Source organism: Herpailurus yagouaroundi, unplaced genomic scaffold (assembly GCF_014898765.1).
Source record: "Herpailurus yagouaroundi ecotype Mexico unplaced genomic scaffold, PumYag 77, whole genome shotgun sequence".
NCBI classification, from domain to species: Eukaryota; Metazoa; Chordata; class Mammalia; order Carnivora; family Felidae; genus Herpailurus; species Herpailurus yagouaroundi.
In genome coordinates, this window is record NW_024412388.1 from 17,717,539 (window position 1) to 17,738,434 (window position 20,896).

Genomic DNA, 20,896 nt, shown 5'->3' on the forward strand with positions numbered 1-20,896 from the left:
GGACTGCACATGGTTTGTCTCTGAGAATCCTCACAGCTTGTAACGTTGTAAAGAGACAGGATCAGTTCCTTTTTTGCAGATGAAGTAACTGAGGTTCAAGAAGGTTAATGACTTGCACAAGATCGCCCAGCAGGGCGATGACAGGGCCAAACTGAAGCGTGTCCCCAACTCCGGAGCTCTGTCTCAACAGCTCTGCTATCCTGATTTTGACCTAGTTGTAGGACTACAGAAAGGAAATGTGGCCAAACCCAGATCAGTTTCCTAATCTACGCAGACATTTTGTGTTCACCATTTGCACCAGCAAAGCTCTGATTCTGGCAACTTGACGCAGGTCTTGAAATTCCCACTTGTATCAAAAAAACAATTCTGTTAAACTGTGACTCTTCCTGGAAACATGATACCCTTTTCCTGGAGAAACCTCTTCTCCTCCTTACTTTCCTTTGTGCTGGGTTCATGGGTAATTTCCCTAAATTGGTACCTTTCTCAGAAATTCTCTCTCAAAACTGGGGCAGCGATAGTTGTTGATTTTTGTTAGAGTTGGTAGGTCTGGTTCTCTTTAAGTCTCCTCTCACCTTGGTGTTGCACAGTAATTGAAAGCAGGCAATCTAAAGCCACAGACCTGCGTGTATCTGGCCCTTGTTGCATCCTGGGGCAAGTAACTTCACTTTCCTGAGCCTGTTTTCACACTTGTAAAATAGAGATAATAACCATACTTATTACTGTACAACACTTAGAACTCAATAAGCACTTAACTGTCAGATATTATCTTCCAGTGAGTGATTCTGATTTTATAGAAATTAATGTTTTTTGGGGCGCCTGGGTGGCGCAGTCGGTTGAGCGTCTGACCTCGGCCAGGTCACGGTCTCGCGGTCCGTGAGTTCGAGCCCCACGTCGGGCTCTGGGCTGATGGCTCGGAGCCTGGAGCCTGTTTCCGATTCTGTGTCTCCCTCTCTCTCTGCCCCTCCCCGTTCATGCTCTGTCTCTCTCTGTCCCAAAAATAAATAAACGTTGAAAAAAAAATTTAGAAATTAATTTTTTTTTATTCTCTCTACAGCTCTTGAAATATTTGAAGAAACTCTCCACCTTGCCTATTACAGTAGACATTCTTGCGGTAAGAACTGTTAGATATTATATAACTATATTCCATCCCCTTCCCACTGGGAGGGATTGTACAGTAAGGTTAAAAGCATGGGCTTTGAAAGTGAAAGAAGCCAGACACAAGGCCACATAATGTATGGTTCTATTTATGTGAAATGTCCAGAACAGGCAGATCCATAGGCCCGAAAGTAGGGAGGTGGAGGAAGTTGGGAGGAATGGGGTTTCTCTGTAGGTTTACGGAAATGTTCTGGAATCAGTGGTGATGGTTGTGCAGTATTGTGAGTGTTCTGGAAACCAACAGGCCATACACTTTAAAATGGTTAAAATGAGCTTTGCGCAGTGTGGCATTATCATGGCCAATGAGGTTTACCCAAGGTACGATTATTGCTAATTGAAAAAAATAATAATAAAGTGGTGAATTTTATCTTAGAATTTAAAAAAAAAATTAAAAGAACTTTGACTTTGGCATCAGTTAGTCTTGGATTCAGATCCACGTTCTAGGACTTCTGGCTAATAACTGGACAGATTCCTGCCTCACAGAGTTGTTTTAAGGACTCATTGAGACATTGTATGCGAAGCTCTTAGCTCAGTGCCTGCCACCTGCCATAATCACTCTTGTTATTTATTGTTAAAGTTCTGGAAGTATTTTAATATATTGTTTTTTTCTCTTTGGAGTCGTGTGCTTTGCTACTGTGTGTCATTAGAGGTTTGAGGCATAGACACAAAGTAATTTTATGTTGAGACTTGCAACATATGTTTAAGGAAGGAGTTTCTCAAAGCAAGAGGCCTTATTTCTTCAGAAAGTTGTGAGCCTAGTTCCACGACCCTCTAACAATTCTTCTGTCAAATTTGTAGGAGACCGGGGTTGGGAAAACAGTAAATAGCTTACGAAAACATGAGCATGTCGGAAGCTTTGCCAGGGACCTAGTGGCCCAGTGGAAGAAGCTGGTTCCTGTGGAGCGGTAAGAACGTTGATTACTCTGTAGGTTTGCTCAACCTCATGCTTCAATATGGTACCTAGAATGTTTACAGACAGGATACGTTTTATTATTCCTTCTCTGCCTTCTTATTTAAAACATTTATTTGGCCTTGATTATAAAAATAATTCATGATCATTATAGGATTTTAGAAAATATTAAAAAATGGAAATAAGAATGAAAATTTTTTGTAATTCTACCATCCGAACATAAGCATTATTAGTATTTTGATATGTTTCTTTCTACTCTTTTTTATTTTTAGAGAGAGAGTGTGTGATGCACACAGGGGAGAGGGGCAGAGTGAGAGGGAGGGAGAGAATCTCAAGCAGGCTTCACTTCACACTCATTGAAGAGCCCAACACAGGGCTTGATCTCAGAACTGTGAGATCATGACCTGAGTTGAAATTAAGAGCCAGACATTCCTCTCCCCTCTTTTTAAAAAATGTTTGTATACAGTTGGGAACAAACTATATAAATAATGGCCTGCTCCCCTCCATTTTTTTTTTAAGATTTCATTTTTAAGTAATCTCTACACCTGTCATGGGGCCTGAACTCACAAACCCTGAGATCAAGAGTGGCATCCTCCAACCAGCGAGGTGTCGCAATAGCACCTACCCCCATCTTTTTTTTTTTTTTTAAAGGTTGGTTTATTTATTTTGCGTACTTCTGCACAGGTGAGCAGGGGAGGGGCAGAGAGAGAGAGAGAGAGAGAGAGAGAGAGAGAGAGAGAGAGAGAGTCCCAAGCAGGCTCTGTACTGTCAGCCCAGAGCCCGATGTGGGGCTCGATTCCATGAACCACAAGATCATGATCTGAGCCAAAATCAAGAGTCAGACCCTTAACCTGTGGAGCTACCCAGACGCCCCAGCCCCCTTTTTAACATAACAAGTTAAATTATCCCTGTTTTGAAAAACTTCAAAGCATTTTTCATGTCCCCAAGATATTTGATCTTTGTATCCTGTACTTAAACATATCGTTTTCCATCTGTTGAATATTTGAGTTTTCCCAGTCTCACAACAGTGGAGTATCATAGAGCAGAATCCATTCACCCTCTTCCCAAGACCTTGTGTCTAACTCTGCATCTGTTTCCATCTATTTTTGTGAGTTCAGGTTCTATGACTTTGTCCTCTGAACAAAGATTACACTGAGATTTATATCTGCTTTATCTGCTTTTTCTTTTATTCTAGAAACTCCGAGCCTGATGAACAGGACTTTGACAAGAGCAATTCCCGGAAGCGCCCCAGGGATGCTGTTCAGAAGGAGGAGATAGAGGGGGACTACCAGGAAAACTGGAAAGCCTCCAGTAGCCAATCCTATAGTCCTGACCACAGGCAGAAAAAACACAGGAAACTCTCGGAACCTGAGAGAACTCACAAAGTGTCTCATGTTCAAGAGAGGAGAGACGAGAGAAAGAGGTGCCATAGAGTTTCCCCCGTTTACTCTTCAGACCACGAATCTTCTGATTACGGCCATGTTCAGTCCCCTCCGTCATCTGCCAGTCCCCATCAAATGTCCACAGACCATTACAGATCCCCGGAGGAAGATCATGAGCCCTCTGTCCCACATCAGAAGCCTGGGAAAGGCCACAGTAATGCCTTTCAGGACAGACTGGGGGTCAGTCAGGACCGACACCTGGGGGATCCCCAGGGGAAAGGGGTTGTGAGTCAGAACAAGGAGCACAGATCTTCTTACAAGGAAAAACGTCCAGTGGATGCCAGGGGAGACGGGAAGGCGTCTTTGAGCAGAGAGAAATCACACAAGTCTGTCTCCAAAGAGGAAAACCGAAGGCCGCTCTCAGGGGATAGCACGAAGGAGAAACCACCCTCTAGTGTCAAGAAAGAGAAGGAGAAAGAGGGCAGCACCAAGAAGAAGTTTTTACCCCCCTTGGAAGTTGCTTCAGACAACCACCTTAAAAACAAGCCAAAGCACAGAGACCCAGAGAAAACCAAATCGGACAAAAATAAGCAGAGTCTAGACAGCTTAGATGTAGGAAAGGGGGCGGGAGACCCGCTGCCCAAGGTGAAAGAGAGGGGTTCCAACAACCTAAAAACTTCAGAAGGGAAGGTAAAAACTCATTCAGATAGAAAGTCAGTGGGCTCCCTCCCTAAGGTTGAGGAGGCAGATATGGATGATGAATTTGAGCAGCCCACTATGTCTTTTGAGTCCTACCTCAGCTACGACCAGCCCCGGAAGAAAAAGAAAAAGATTGTGAAAGCCTCAGCCACGACTCTTGGAGAAAAAGGACTTAAAAAAACTGATTCGAAAAGCACTAATAAAAACCTGGACTCCGTTCAGAAATTACCTAAGGTAAATGAAAACAAGTCCGAGAGGCTTCAGCCGGTTGGAGCCGATTCAGCCAAGCTGAAAAAGGTAAGCACTTCAGCCCCTTGGTGGCTTCCCAGTCAGAGCATCTGGCCCCGCCCAGCTCCCAGGACTTGTCTTGCCGCTGTCGTGCTTGGCTGGCTTTTCCGTGGCCTGCCGTTTCAGTTTGAAGTAATCGCCTCCAGGCCTTTGGAGGTGCTGCCAGGGTGTAGCTAGTACCCAAGACGAGTGTTTTCAGAGGTGTCCCGCTGTGCTGGGCCCATCCCGGTGTATCTCCTGCCCTCGGTGGTGTCAGACCTGACCGACAGCCCTCCTCCAGCCTGGGTCTGCTCGTGAAGTCGCCTGCCTGGTCACCACGGCTGGCAGTCGGCCGAGGGTGGGGAGCTGTGCTTGCCCAGCGGGCTGTCCAGTTACTGGTGTTCTCACCGCAGGTCCCCGCTGATGCATTGCCCGTGTTGCCAGACCTCCCGTTACCCGTGATCCAGGCCAATTACCGGCCGCTTCCTACCCTGGAATTGATGTCCTCCTTCCCACCAAAGCGAAAAGGTAATTTTCTGCATTCTTTTCTGAATGGAACAAAGATTTTAAAAATTTGTTCACGATGTCATAAGATTTGGGTGAGCTTTCTAGTGTCCTGGGCTCTGGAGTTTGACGGCTTGGGTGTGAATCCCAGCTCTGGCTTCACGTTCTATGAACTTGGGTAATCATATCCTTGGACTTCAGTCTCATGCTCCATAAGTGGACCTGATAATGGTGTCTGACTTACTAAGTGGATTAAAAATGATAATGCTGGTAAAGCTCTTAACTCTGGGTTTTTCCACAGGGTGAATGTTCAGTAAATCTTTGCTGCGGTTACTAGCTACCCTTCATATGTTGTACGTGAGCTTTTTATCTTTAAAAAAAAAAAAAAGGTCTAGTTTTAATAGCAGAAGAATTAGAAGCCACATAAGGGTCCCTCAGCAAGAGACAAATCACATGAACCGTGGTCACGCACACAGTGGCCTCCTGTACAGCTGTAAAAAATGTGGGAAGGTCTGTGTCTGACTTAGGATGATTTCTAAAATGTGGCAAATGAAAAAAGTTGATAGTGGGGGTTTTTTAATCGGTGAAAAAGGAATGAAATACATATTTACTTAATTTTGCATAGACTCGCTAGAAGAATACACACAAGAAACCGGTAGCCCTGGTGGCCTTTGGGAAAGGGCAGTGGGAGGCTGAGGAGGGGGGAGAGAAGGAGAGCTTTCCCTGCACAGCTTAGTGCCCTGTGTGACGCGCGGTCCTGTTGTCCTTGCCCTGCAGCACTGTCTTCACCCCAGGAAGAGGAAGAAGCTGGGTTCACCGGACGGAGAATGAATTCCAAGATGCAGGTGTATTCTGGCTCCAAGTGTGCCTATCTCCCCAAAATGATGACCTTGCACCAGCAGTGCATCCGGGTTCTTAAAAACAACATTGATTGTAAGTCCCACGCTTTTCTCTTGCTCTTAGCCCCGTTGTGGCCTTGGCGGGGCTGGCCAATATTCGACACTTCCACCTTTGATTCTCTGCAGCGATCTTTGAAGTGGGAGGCGTCCCGTATTCTGTCCTCGAACCCGTTTTGGAGAGGTGTACGCCTGATCAACTGTACCGCATAGAGGAATGCAATCACGTGAGTATCCTGTTTGGGTGCAGAGAGGGCCCTCGTCGGGCTCGCGTCTCCAGAAGTAGCTTTGTCTCTGAATCCGTAGTGGGTGAAGGGCGGTGGCACGCGTCGGTTCACTGTTGTGGGCCTGTTGGTTTGCCCGTGGGCCTGTAAACGTGCGTGTTTTTAGCACCTGCTCTGGCTTCAAAGTGAGCTTCAAAAGGACCAGGAAAACGTTACCCACCCTTCTCCTTAGCTCGCCTGGTCACAGGTCAAGGGAGAATTCTGGCAGCTCGGCCTCTGGGATCCAGGGCAGGGACAGAGCTTTGTTTTCGACACTCGGGTGTCTGGTGAATATAGAAGAGCACAGGTTGGCTGGGTGTGTCCCAGAGGCGTCCAGGTCTGTCCAGATATCTTTCCTGTAACGCCGGGACATAAAGGTCATTCGGTCACATTAGCTGGCTGTCTCTAATTCTGAACCCTTGCGGGTGACAGTTGCAGGGAGTGCCGGGGAAGTGCCTGGATGTGACTTCATGCCAGGTCTACCTGTCACTGGTTTCCTTAAAGGAAAAGACTAATCTTTTTTTTTCCTTTTTAAAGTTCATTTAGTTATTTTGAGAGAGAGAGCATGAGCATGAGCTTGAGCACGAGATGGGGAGGGGCAGAGGGGGAAAGAGAGTTCCAGGCTGGCTCCACACTGTCGGCGCAGAGCCCAACATGGGGCTCAAACCCACAAACCATGAGCTTCTGACCTGAGCCAAAATCAAGAGTCAGATGCTTAAGCGACTGAGCCACCCAGGAGCCCCAGAGAAAGACTGATCTTAAGCTAGTTCCTGTGTTGTCTTCTCTCCTAGTCCCACAACCCCCCCAAAAGCAGCTAGTACAGTGCCTTGCACTTAACATTTTTAAGTTTATTTGAGGTGGGGGGGGGGTTCGGCAGAGAGAAGGGGGGAGAGAATCCTAGGCAGGCTCTGTGCTGTCAGCACAGACGCTTAACCAACCTGGGTTAACCGAGATGCCCCCTTAACGTGTTTTTAATATAGTGATTTTTTTTTTTTTTCCTAGAATTGTGGTATTTTAATATACTACTACTACAAGGACCAAAAAAAATCATTAGGAGGAAAGTGGTCAGCCTGAGGTGATGGAGGATGGAAAAGAAATCTGTCAGAGTGCTTACATATAAATGATGCCCTGGTTCTGATTTTAGGTATTAATTGAGGAAACAGATCAATTATGGAAAGTTCATTGTCACCGAGACTTTAAGGAAGAAAGGCCGGAAGAGTATGAGTCGTGGCGGGAGATGTACCTGCGGCTTCAGGATGCCCGGGAGCAGCGGCTACGAGTACTGACAAAGAATATCAGATCTGCACATGCCAATAAGCCCAAAGGTAAAGGGGGGCGAGGGGGTGGCAGTGGGGAGCCGAGCAGGATGAGGTGATCTGGCGAAACAGTGAGCCCTGTCCTCTGATCGACAGCAGGGCCTTGGTGGGCTGGGCTCATGTAGCCTCTGGCTCCTGTATCTGGCCTGCTTTTGCAGAAGGGGCGCAGGGATGGAGTGTGTCTTCGGTCAGTACACTTACTGCCTACAGGGGTTTTCAGCGTTGATAATCTCCTAGCTTTGGGAGCACCTGGGAAGGTTTTGTCTCTTACCAGTGTACATTATTAAAAAAACAGTAGCGTCTCTGCTCAAAAAGGCAGGTATCGATCTCCCTATTTCTCTACAGGCCGGCAGGCAAAGATGGCCTTTGTCAACTCTGTGGCCAAGCCCCCTCGTGATGTTCGGCGGAGACAGGAGAAGTTTGGAACTGGAGGAGCAGCTGTGCCTGAGAAAATTAGGTGAGCTCTGCACCTCCAGGGGCTCCTTGTGCCCCCGGAAAAGAACCCCGGGAGCTTGTTACCCAACCCTCCGAGGCAGCCCAGGGGCAGGAAGCAGTTCACTTTTGGGGTGAGAGCATGGCAGTGCAGGTCAAGGGTTCTGGAGGCCGACCTTGACCAGCTCAGCACGTGCCCTCCCCAAGCCACCACTTCCGTGACTGCAGCGTAGGTGGACAATTATTCCTGCCTCTCAGGGGGTCAAGAGTCAATGGAGAACAGGACCCGGCTTCTGGGAGATACTCCCTCATGCTTTCCCCTTTCCCCATTTAAACCAACGGCGGCTGGGATGCCTCGCTGGGTCAGTCAGTGGGGCATGCAACTCTTGACCTTGGGGTTGTTTGAGCCCCATGTTGAGGGTAGAGATTACTTTTTTAAAAACTAAAAAAAATAAATAAATAAACCATGCTGCTGTGATGACTGTATAATCTAAGTCACATTAGCATTTGAAAAATACGGATTCACACCTAAAGGGTGAAAATTGAGTTGAGATGATCATTCATTCTGAAGGGCTAAACTCTGTCGTCTCTGTGTCATCACCAGGATCTCGGGTGCTCGCGTCCACTGGTCAGGGCCACAAAACTGGGTCTTCCTCAGAGAGGCCAGCTTCAGGCTGTCGGTGCTGAGGGCAGATTCGTCACACTCAGGACTAACTAGCTTGCTCTGTGTTGCAGGATTAAGCCGGCCCCATATCCCACAGGAAACAGCCACACTCCCTCCGGCAGTGGCAGCAACAGCTTCAGCGCCAGCCCCGAGGAGCCCGCCTATGATGGTCCGAGCACCAGCGGTGCCCACTTGGCTCCCGTGCTCAGCACGGTTTCCTATGATCCTAGGAAACCGACTGTGAAGAGTAAGTGACTTGGGGTTCACGCCCAGATATTTCAAAACGGTATTTGAGCTCTGTAGCATCTTTATCGTCGTATTACGCCGTGCGTGCCAGACGAGGCATACGTGCTCTGCGCATGGCTGGGCTCGATGTGGGTGCCTCCTTCCCCTGCTTTGGTTGCAGTGCACGAGTCCTCTTGCAAATAATGATTGCGGTGAATACTCATTTTGGCACGCCGCTTCGTTTACCTACGTGTAAACCTGTTTCTCCAGGGGTTCGTGACGGTTATTAATTGCTTGTAGTCCATCTTAGTGAGGGTTTACGACCTATCATTCCAGCTTCTGAGTTTTGTGTTTTCATATCTAGTTGTGCATATTTTATATTTCATTAAGTTTTACCATAGACTGTCCCCAGTATTCTAAGGGGGTGTCTGCCTGTTAAAACCAGGCTTCTGTAAGGGGCACCTGGGTGGCTCAGCTGGTTGAGCATCTGACGTCAGAAGCTCAGGTCACGATCTCATGGTTCGTGAGTTCAAGCCCCACATTGGGCTCGTCGCTGTCAGCTCGGAGCCCGCTTCAGATCCTCTGTCGCCCTCTCTCTCTACAACTGTCCTGCTCGCGCTTTCTCTCTCTCAAAAATAAATTTAAAAAATAAGCATTTAAAATGCACAGCCCACTTCAATCTTCTGTCTGCCTCTCTCTGTCCCTGTCCTATTCTCTTTCTTTGTCTCTCTCAAAAATAAACATTTAAAAAAGCATGCTTCTGGATTCACTTCAAGACCCACGGGCAGGTAGAAGTGTTGGCAGAAGCTTCTGTGCTCAGGTTAAGCATCCAAGAGGGCAGGCCAGCCATCCACAGGTGATGTCTGCACTGAGCACATCTTAGACCTGTTGTTGCACTGGACAGATGGGAGTGAGAGGGGCTGCTTTTTGCTGGTTTGGATACTGGCGGCGGGGGGTGGTGGAACAGAGTAAAATTAAGGCCCAGGCTGGCCTTTAGGTATTAAATTCCAGTCCTTCCGCTTACTGCACAACCAGGGGCAGGTCGGCCAGTCTCTTGGGAGGTTGGGGACGTGGTTGGAATTAGAGCCAGGGATCGGCAAGGGCCCGGCAGGTGCTCAGGAAATGGAGCTGTTGTGGTGCTAGAAATCAGAAATGGTTACCGCTGTACCCATTCCTCTGGTAGTGCAGAGCCAAGAGCAGCAAGGCTTGGCCTTGATTGTGAACCACTCACAGTGTGTGTCTAAACTGCCACAATCTGAAACCACCGCCTTATTTCTCTTCCCACAGAAATCGCCCCAATGATGGCCAAGACGATTAAAGCTTTCAAGAACAGGTTTTCCCGACGATAAACTGAGGACTCACCTTGGAGATGAAATCTGGGGGAGGAGTACAAGGACAATGGGGGTTAGGGAATGGAACTTCCAGAGGAGACGAGAATCCTCTGCTCTGAGGAACCTTTTGGTCTCCGAATCCTGCACGGTCTGCAGGTGTGGGCATCTGTGAACCTGTGTGCCGCAGCCACTGCCTCCCTGCCTGGAGAACACTTCAGAATTCTGGAGAAGATGTGAAGCCTCAGTCTTACTGAGGATTTTAAGGTCAATTATACTTTTGTTGTTAATTAGCTTCTTTGTAAACCATAAGACATAGTTTTAATTAATAAATATTGCCCCCAGATTGTATTTATATTACCCCCAGTATTTTTTTTTCTTTTTTTCCTTTCCTTTTTTTTTTTTTTTTTTTTTTTTTTTTAGGTCCTCTATCAAACACTTAGCCTTTTATTTTCAGGGTTCTTTATTACAGTTAGATAAAAACCTAGTGAAAGCCATTCCCCTGTCCCAGTTCAGCTCTCCTGAGTGGACCCTGGTCCAGAGGGAGGGCTGGGCATCCTCAGAGCCTGTGTGCTGCCTGCTGCACGGAGGGTGAGGAACGGGTCCTGGGCTGCCCGCCCTAGAGGGCCGCCTCGACGTGGAGTGTTCTCGCTCCACCTCGGAGGCCCTTCTCAGTGTTGCTTGAGTTCCTATGCAGGTGCATCTCTTTCTTCCTCATTAAATAGTATTTATTAAAGGAGGTTATTTGTAAAGGTCTCGAGTCTTTTCCCCAGCCTTTTTGCCAGTTCCCACTTTTTTGAGGCTCACTAGAGGACACAAACTTGGGGGATCAATTTGCACAGAACCCCAACATTTTTACAATTTCTGATTCAAAACTTTAGGGCTTTTTTCCCTCCCCTATCTTCCCTCCTCCCCGCTTGCATGGGGGAGACACGAACACACGGCAGGGCTTTTTGTGCCCCCCCTCGCCCCCACCCACCACAACTTCAGAGGTTGAAAAGCCAGCACTTTAATCTTGTGTTCCCTGTGAACTGCTAACAGAAGTGAGTGGTTTTAAAGGTTGTAATGCTGTGTTGGAAATGGGTTTTGTTTTTGCCTTTCTTTTAAAAGGTAAGATCACGTGATTGGGAGAGCACAGGAATTTGCTGTTTTGCAGAGAACTCTGCAGCTGAAGCACTCTCTACTTCTAGGGTGTTTAAGCCAGAATTTGGAGGGAACGGCCCACTTAGGCAAAGTGTCTGAGCTGTTAGTGTCAGGATGGGGGAGAACGCAGGGGACACCCATCAGGTCTGAGAAGGGAGGATCTCACTTGCAAGCTGACAGAGGAATGACATCACTTAGGAGGCCAGTGTCAGCGCTCTTCCTGGCTGCTGGGGAGCGCTGGTCTAGTAGGAACCCACTTGGTTGTGACCCAGGGGAAGCAGATGCTGTAAGTTTGAGGTGCCTGCCCTCCAGACACCCAAGGGGTAGACCGAGGGCGTGGTTAGTAGGACAGCGTCGGGAGCTTGGCAGGCTCCCTCTTGACAAGCCCCCTCAGAGCCCAGAATATGGGGTCCACTGCTTTTAACCATCCCGGAGACCTCAGGCTAACTTTGAAGATTCCGGAGCCGGCAGAGAATCTGTGCAGCAGAAGCTGCATTGTTCAGTGTGCGTTGCTGTGCCAGGGTGCCTGTTGCAACAGGACACAAGGGTTGCCCTGTTTTAATTTGCTGTGTTTTTGAATTGGGGAAAACATGATTTCTCTTGATCGCTTGTATTGCATTCCACTCCCAGCCTGGGCCTGCTCCCCAAATCTGGTATTAGGAAGCCTCTTACCGAATGCCGAGTGAACATCTGGGTCAGGTGCCAGACATCTGTTGGCCTGGAGTAGCTTCCCGTAGGTGTCCACCAGCTTGAATTTGTCTCTCAGCCGCGTGTTCAAGTCTTTGTCATTGAAACCGGTATTTCACACTGCAGATTCGGTTGTGTGTGATTTAATTTCCTCTGTTAGGAGTCTTTAGGCAGGGAGGAAGGAAAGGACATCTGTTTGTTCACGCCGACGTCACTACCCATTTTTAGCACATAAAGACTTTTGATCGGCCCTGTTTGCGTAGAGCCAGATCTTTCCCTCCTCCTCCTCCAAGAGTGTCTGCATCAGGGATGTGACTTGGTGAGAAGCGTAAGGAGGGAAGAGAAAAAGCCGAATTTCTGAACAACCTTCTCACCTGGGTTATTGAAATGGCTGCAGAGCAGACACAAAACAGGATGATGTCGAACGTTTGGTCTCATTTGTGAAAACGTGTGCAATTTTGTTTCTCCTGTGCTACACTACATACAAATCAAATCACCAAATTACAAATGAGCCCTTTGTGATCCTTGGTGTAATGAGCAGTTTCTTCGGGCTTTCTCTTTCCGGGAAGTGGGAGGGAACAGAGCAAGGTATCTGCCTGCTCTTCCTTTGTATTTTGGTCCCAAAATGTAAATACAATTTTCTATGTTACTTTTTTGTGGTAACTACCAAGATGAATATTTTAATTAGATAAGTTATATGAAAAGGAAGGACAATTCCATGTCTAAATAAAAAACAAAACAAAACTCCACGCGCTGTGGTCTTTTTTCCTTTCTCCCTTACCGTGTCCCAGAATGGCAGCTGGTCGGTCACCAGAGTGTGTGGTTCCCAGGCTGTGAGGCAGAGAGCTTAATCCCTGGCCTGGGCTTCGTCAAGGATGTTGGGTTTTAGGTCTGTAGCAAAGCAGGACTGGGGGATGGGAATTGAGGGTAAAGAACCCCTGAGCAGAGGGAGGAAACTCAGATGAAAACAAGCACCTTGCAGGTACCAGACACTGTCCCTTGTCATCCTGAGACTGAGAGATTAACCCCTTATTACAGCCGGAAACTGAGGCTCAAGGATGAAATAACGCAGCCAACCTGCAGCAAAGGAAAGGATTTGAAACCCAGATTCTCTGACTGTAAAGTGTGTGCCACCCTACCTGTCAGTCGGTCACTGCGGGGTGGGAAGGACCGGGTTCGTCTCCTCCATCTTCCACTGATTTCCTAACAGGAGCATGATGACAACTTGTGCAGAAGGGTCGTGTCAGCAAAGACCTGATAAGCACCCGCGCCTTGGCCCTGGCTGAGCTGCAGGAGCCTCAGCGTCTGGACATCACTACCCATCACTACCCAGCGTCGGGAGCCAGGGCTCGGGTGCTTGCAGCTTGCGGCCCCTGCAGACACGGGGCTGGATCTTGCATCAAACCTACAATCCCCCAGCGGCACGCTGTTGTCACCCTTCTCTCCTGAAGAGGGCGTTGTTGGCGTGTGGGCTTACCTCTTCCCAGCCTTTACTGGATCGAATTCTCACTGTAAGAAGTTCTCTGTACATTAAACGATGGAACATGGGATCTGATGGATGACGACCCGGAGTTTGTAAGTTAGCCCTGTGTCCCTTACTTATTAATTCAGCATTTGTGGAGCCAGCACCCGGATTGGACCCTGGGATACACAGTGGCACACAAGTCTGGCACGCGCGGTCCGGTAAGAGTCACCGGGCCCACTGGGGATGCACCTACCACGGGGGGGCAGGCCCTGCTCTGACTCCTATACACTCGCTCGGTTACCACAATGATCTTTCATGGTAGGTGGTCAGGGCCCCATTTTTAAAATGAGAAGACTGAAGCACAGAGAAGGTGTGCAAGCTGACACAAGCATGAGCGGTAGTGAGCAGCGCTGTGTGTCGGCCTTTGTCCCAAGCACGTGTTGTCAGTGACATTTACCCATCTCCTATATAATCACACGTCCCCAGGTTGGGCCCTTGGAGCAAAGCTGACCTCCAATGCAAAAAGATCCCCTAACTGTTGCTAAGAATGATTTCTTCTTGGGGCGCCTGGGTGGTTCAGTCGGTTAAGTGGCCGACTTCGGCTCAGGTCACGATCTCGCGGTCCGTGAGTTCGAGCCCTGCGTCGGGCTCTGGGCTGACAGCTCAGAGCCTGGAGCCTGTTTCATATTCTGTGTCTCCCTCTCTCTGACCCTCCCCTGTTCATGCTCTGTCTCTCTCTGTCTCAAAAATAAATAAACGTTAAAAAAAAAAAAAAAAAGAAGAAAGAATGATTTCTTCTCTTGGCTGCATGTAATTAATGCCCAAAAGAACCCTCTCGCTGGCTTATCACCTTGACAGATGTCCCCTTCACAGCCTATCTCCACTAGGGTTCTACATCCACTTGAGTCTCTCTCAGATTATTTGGCTAAATGGTGAAACAGGCAGTTTGTCCTCACAGGCTCCTGGACTTCCCTTTCTGTGATGCCTACTATTTTTACCCCTTTCAAAAACTTGGGTGGAAAGTTCAGACATCAAAATTTAATATAGCTACACCTCTGTTTCTCAACTCTCAAATCTCTGGGGTTGGGGCCCCAGAGTGTGCATTAAAAGAAAAAAAAGTAATTCTTAAATTTTTAAAAAATGTTTATTTATTTTTGAGAGAGAGAGACAGAGCGTGAGCGGGGGAGGGACAGAGAGAGAGGGAGACAGAATCCAAAGCAGGCTCCAGGCTCCAAGCTGTCACCACAGAGCCTGATGCAGAGCTGAAACCCACGAACCATGGGATCATGACCTGAGCTGAAGTCGGATGCTTAACCGACTGAGCCACCCAGGCTCCCCAAACAATAAGTAATTCTTAAATTATTGTACATTATTAAAATTATTAAAATATTATGTACATTATTAAAAAGTTTGAGAACGGCCCTGGCTAATTTGCCACAAGCTCTTTGCAGCTGGCCCACCGGTCAGAGCTGGGAAGCTTACACATCTGGTCACACAGTACACTTTGCCCCCGCTCCGTGTCCTTGAGTCAGACAGACACAGCCCTTACCTTCCTGGAGCTTCCATCTAGTAGAGGAAAACAGTAACCAGATAACTGTACAAATCATTATTTAAAATACAGATTTCTCAGGGTGCTGGGTGGTTCAGTCGGACTTCGGCTCAGGTCACGATCTCATGGCTGGTGAGTTCGAGCCCCGCATCAAGCTCTGCGCTGACAGCTCAGAGCCTGGAGCCTGCTTCAGACTCTGTGTCTCCCTCTCTCTCTCTGCCCCTTCCCCACTCACACTCTGTCTCTCCATCTCTTAAAAATAAATAAACTTAAAAAAATTTTTTTTTAAATACAGATTTCTGGGCCCCACGGCAGAAATCTGTTCAAATGGGTCAGAGGTAGGATCTGGAGATAAATACTTTTCATAGGCCTTCCCCAGTGAGTTTGATGAACAGCCTGGTTTGGGAATGCCTAGTGTAATGGAAAAGCAATGCGTGAGCTTTTAAAGGGAGTTAGGTCCAGGTTCAAATCCTGGCTCCACTATCCTTTAGCTTTGTGACACCTCTTTGACTCAGTTTCCTCACCTGTAAAATGGGAATGATCACACCCCATAGGAATTCTTGTAAGGATCCAATGAGAGAAAGGGAGCTCAATACGTATTAATGTCCTTCCTTCATTCCCTCTAAATTTAGAATGAAAGGAAAAGCTTTATTTCCTATTGATGGGAACTGAAGCTTTAGGGTCACGAGCTGCGAACCACTTAGAGGTCAGCAAGTCCTTCCTCATCACCCAAATCCTAGTCGATGCTGCCTCAGACAGGGTTTTTCAACTTTTCTGTTTTTGGACTCCCGTCTATTCTTTCAGGTCCTTATGCTATATAGCCCCTAACAGCCACGAAAAAGGCAGACTCTACCTAATTCCTTCTTGTCTCAGGAATCACAACTCACATGCCAGGAATTTGGCATAAGATGGTAGGAGGGGGGTGGGGAAACAGGAAATGAAAGCTATTTATAGCTCCACCTGCAGCTATGTCTTTGGAATTTTAAAGACAAGACAGAAATCTAGACTTCTTTGTAAAATTTCCCCGTTTTTAAAACCCTGAGCCACCGCTGTATGAAACAGATCAGGAAACCTGTACGGGGTGGATAACTTCCCAGACAAAAGCAACTTACCAAGGCTGACTCCTCTAGAGTCTAAACAGCCTCCTTACCACAGAAGAAATAGACAAACCGGTTGTAGAGCCTCTTCTCTAGATGGTTTCATAGGGAAATTCTTTCAACCTTAAAGTCAGGTAATACCAACGCCACTTAAACTATTCCGAAGCAAAGAAAAGGAAGGAGAGTGCTATTGAAATTAGGATAATGCAGACATGGAAAATGGATAAAGACTGAACCAAAAAAAAAAGAAAAATTAGAGACGAATCTTATTTATGAATATTGGCGTGATTACCCTAAATATTAGCAGAATCTAACAACATATCGAAACAATGAAACGGGCTCTTGGGTGGCTCAGTCAGTCGGTTGAGCGTCTGACTCTTGATTTCGACTCAGGTCATGATGTCACTGTCACGGGATCAAGCCCCGTGTTGGGCTCTGTGCTGGGCGGGGAGCCTGCTCTCTCTCCCTCTCCCTCTGCCTCCCTCTCTCTCTTTCAAAGAGAAATAAATATAATTTAAAAATAAAACGGAAATCATACCTAAATGGGGTTTACTTAGGACTGGCAGGATATTCAGACTATTAGGATAGTCTGAGCAGTCATTCTTAACCGGAGGTGATTCTACCCCTACCAAGACACGTGGCAAAAATGTTACACATTCCACAACATGCAGGACAGCCCCCCCGCCCAAGCAAAATATTATCTGACCCCCAAATGTCAATAGTACTGAGGATACGGAACCCTGGACTTGGGCATGCTGTAGTGACAATTCCCAAGTCTTGGTGGCTCAAAACAGCAAAGGTCTGTTTTTCATTGAAACTATATGTCCAATTTGGGTCTGTTGGGGCTTCGCTTTACATCATCCTCACTCAGGGACCCACGCTAAGGGAGGCACCCACCCATGCTGCTAAGGTTTCCAAGACGAATGAAGAATACTGCACTGGCCACTAAGCTAAGTCCAGAAGTGACAGCCATCATTTCCATCATGTTTCACTGACTGCACCTAAATTCAAGGGGATAAGGAAGTACAATCCCTCCGTGTGTGTGGACACAGAGAACTGGAAATATTTGCTAACGGCACCAAAGACTCCAAAAGCAATTGCAACAGCCTAGATCCTCAGATAATCCACAAGGCCACCCAACTTCAAATCCCATACTTCCTAGCTGTGTGCCCTTGAGCAAGTCACTTAATTTCTCTGTATCCCTGCTTCTTCCTCCAAAAAGGAGGAAAATGTATGAACCTTGCAGAGCTATTAAGTAATGATTTCATGAGTTAAAATGTGTAACGTGCTTAAAACAGTGCCTGAGACATGGAGTTCAGGACATGTTAGCCAGGATGTTGATGATGAATACGGTGAAGTACCCCACATGGAAGGGGCATTTGGTAAAGGGTTGTTGTTATGACTGAAGCTCTGAGGAAAATGACTGTCCAAGGTCACCCAGCTGGTAAGTACAGCGTGGTGGTTAAGGGCCTGAGCTCTGGGGTCTCCCCTTGGCAGTTAGTAAGTACTCAGTAATGTTAATTAATATTTGGAGAAGGTTCAATGTGGTTAAGAGCATAAACACTGCCTGGGTTTAGGTCCTAGTTACAATACTAACCAGCTGTGTGACCTTGGGCAAGTTACTTAGCCTCTCTGTGCTCTAGTTTCATCATCCATAAAATGAGGATAATAATAGGACACTTGCAGTTATAAAGATTAGAAAATAATATAAGCAAGGCCCTCGGGACAGTGTTTGGCGCATTATTAGCACCGTGTGGTTGTTGGCTATATTTTTACCACACTCTTAGCCACACAGAGGCATCCAGAAGTAAAACAGTTCGTTTCTCCCAGCCTAATTAAGACAGCCGGTGCAAATTTAGCAGTTCTTGAACCGCAGAAAAGTTTACAAGGGACCTGGGAATGAGAGAAGGAAACAAATTGGAAACTTTTCCTACCTGCCCCAGGCAGTCCTAGAAGTCAGTGAGGATGTCCATTTGTTCTCAGACATCCCTGCAAGGTAGGAGTGCAGGAGAAGGGACAGGCTGAGTAAGGCCAGTTAGCAGAGGCAAAAGGGCATTATTTCCAACTCAGAGCCAAAATACTCTAACTAACTGCTGGTTCCCTCCAAATTCGGCCCGCTGAAGCAATTGCAGTTTCCCAACCAAGCAGACAGGGGCGCTGAGTCAAAAACCTTGCTCTTAGTAGAGACTAACAGTCACTGTCTAACCTTTTCCAATCTACTGACCAGGTGTTGTTCCAAACATTTTCCATGCATGATCTCTTATGACCCGCATAATAAAACCCTACAAAGTAGGTATTCTTATTAGCCCCATTTTATTTATTTATTTATTTTTTGAGACAGAGACAGCATGAACGGGGGAGGGTCAGAGAGAGAGGGGAGACACAGAATCTGAAACAGGCTCCAGGCTCTGAGCAGTCAGCACAGAGCCCGACGCGGGGCTCGAACTCACGACTGTGAGATCGTGACCTGAGCCGAAGTCGGACACTTAACCGACTGAGCCACCCAGGCACCCCTAACCCCATTTTAGATATGACAAATCTGAGAAGAGAAACTAAGCAACTTGCCCAGCAGGCCATACCTAATGTTTGTAGGATGGGGACAAAAGTACAACTGGAGGCATATTTAAAAAATTATAAATGAAAAAAAAAAAAAAAGAATAATGTAAAAAAAAATTAAAAAATAAAATAAAATAAAAAATTATAAATGGAGTTCATGAACTGTCATACAAAATACAGTCTGTTTTGCTACCTACAAAAATAAACCTTCACAATGACCTGGAAGGCCACGTTCAAATTTCTGGGCTTCTCAGAGCTCTGCACTAGAAGTTGGGGGAAGGGAGAGAAGCAGGACCCTCACCACCCTCCCCTCTTCTTCTCCTTATACCTTTAAGTATGTTTCCCTGCAAGGGGCCTTGGGCACATGTGTGCAGATGTCCTAACCTGTGTGCTCAGATTCTGTTTTAAGGTTTCTTTCTTTCTTCCTTTCTTTTTTTTTTTTTTTTAATGTTTATTTATTTTGAGAGAGAGAGAGAGCAAGGGAAGGGCAGAGAGAGGGAGAGAGAGAATCCCAAGCAGGCTCCGTGCTTTCTGTGCATTGTTCGACACGGGGTTGGATCCCACAACCATGAGATCATGACCTGAACCAAAATCAAGAGTCAGACGCTTAACCGACTGAGCCTCCCAGGCGCCCTGTTCTAGGGTTTCTAAATTGATAGGGTCCATCTGATATCCAGCACAGTGGATCACAAAAAGCCACAACAAAGCACAACATCATCACATTTTCTAATACTAGGGACTGAGAGAAAATCTTAAAGGCTTCCAGAAAGGGAGCGGTGGGGGGGGGGGGGGGGAATCCATATAAAAAATCAGGAACCAGAATGGCATTGTACTTCTCAAAGCTAGAAGAAAACAGCAAAATCTTCAAAATTCTAAACGACTTTTATCTTCAAATTACCAATTAAGTATAAGAGAAAAGTAAAGATATTGTCAACAGTCACTTAATATGTATGGTAGTGTGGTAGCCAGCCTTTAATGAGTTCTATCTCCTGGCATTCATAACCTTATATAATTCCCTCACACTTTGAATTTGGCTGACCAAATCTGTGGAACCCTGGGATATTCCAGAATGACTGTATGTGATTCCTAAGGCTAGCTTGTAAAATACATTGTGGTTTCTACCTTGCTCTCTCTGCTTTGGTGACAGCTAGCTCTCCTGTCTTAAGGACACGCAAGCAGTCCTATGGAGAGGTGTGTATGACAAGGAACTGAGGCCTCCAGTCAACAGCCTGCAGCAACCTGACAGCCATGTAAGTGGCCATCTTGGAAGTGGCTCCTCCAGCCCCAGTCAAGCCTTGAAAAGACCCTAAGTTCGTGAGAGAGCTGAGCCAGAACCACCCAGCTAAGCCACTCCCAAATTCCTGGCTCAGAGAAACTTTGAGATACATGTTAACTGTTTTTCACACAACAAAATATAATTAATACAGATATAGTGGGGAGGAGGGGGAAAGGAGCCACAGCATTTTATAGTTCTTCCCACCAAAAGGTGACGTCAGTATCTCCACCCTTGACTTTGGATTTGGCCACGAAACTTGTTTTGGCTGATGGCACATTAGCAAAAATAATGGAAGCAAGGGTTAAAAAGTGCCTGTGCAATTGGGTCTTCCCTCTCTTGCTTCTATAGCTCCTACCATGTGACTAAGCTCAGGTAGCCTACTGGAGGCATATGGCTCCCATCACCTCGGCTGACAGACAACACCAACCAACCATGTGAGTGAGGCCATTCCAAGCTATCCAGCCTGAGCCAAACTGGCCCAGAAAAGAATTGCCCAGGTAATCTACAAAATCATGAGTATAGTTCTCGGCACATTAGTGCTCAATAAATCAGTAAAGGAGGGGCGCCCGGGTGGCTCAGTCGGTTAGGCGTCCGACTTTGGCTCAGGTCATAATCTCGTGGTTTGGGAGTTCGAGCCCTGCGTCGGGCTCTGTGCTGACAGCTCAGAGCCTGGAGCCTGCTTCAGATTCTGTGTCTCCCCCTCTCTTCATCCCTCCCATGCTCATGCTGTGTCTCTCTGTCTCTCAGTAATAAATAAACGTTAAAAAAAATTAAAAAAATCAAATCAGTAAAGGATGACAAAGATGAAAATGACAGGCTAGAAACCAGAAGTGAGTAGATATCCTGAGTAAGTAAGGCCTGTATTAGTCCCACGGTCTTTCCAAAGAAAGGCTACTGAGAGTATCATTCAATTAAACAAATATTTACTAAAGTGTTTACCATGTGCCAGGCCCCTGGCCTGAAACTGTGATAGGAAAGCAGGAATAATTCATGACATTGTGCGGTTCTGAACCAGAACCCAGCTCACCTATTTCACACAAAATTGAACTAGGACATCAAAATATGTTTGAATGGAACTTATT

The 20,896-nt window shown here is 46.8% G+C and overlaps 1 protein-coding gene and 1 non-coding gene across 2 annotated transcripts; both read left to right on the forward strand.

Moving 5' to 3' along the window:
- The first annotated feature begins 785 nt into the window (after positions 1-785).
- Positions 786-12,620, forward strand: ELOA (elongin A). Its single transcript, XM_040464735.1, has 11 exons — positions 786-803; positions 1,034-1,111; positions 1,954-2,060; positions 3,261-4,443; positions 4,827-4,941; positions 5,695-5,850; positions 5,943-6,040; positions 7,221-7,401; positions 7,738-7,849; positions 8,560-8,735; positions 10,001-12,620. Exons 1-11 carry the CDS (start codon positions 801-803, stop codon positions 10,060-10,062), a joined length of 2,271 nt encoding a protein of 756 aa, XP_040320669.1. The 5' UTR covers positions 786-800; the 3' UTR covers positions 10,063-12,620.
- On the forward strand, positions 1,427-1,572 carry LOC121027956 (U4 spliceosomal RNA). Its single transcript, XR_005789018.1, has one exon. It is a non-coding gene; the product is annotated as a U4 spliceosomal RNA (small nuclear RNA).
- Positions 12,621-20,896: the final 8,276 nt, after the last annotated feature.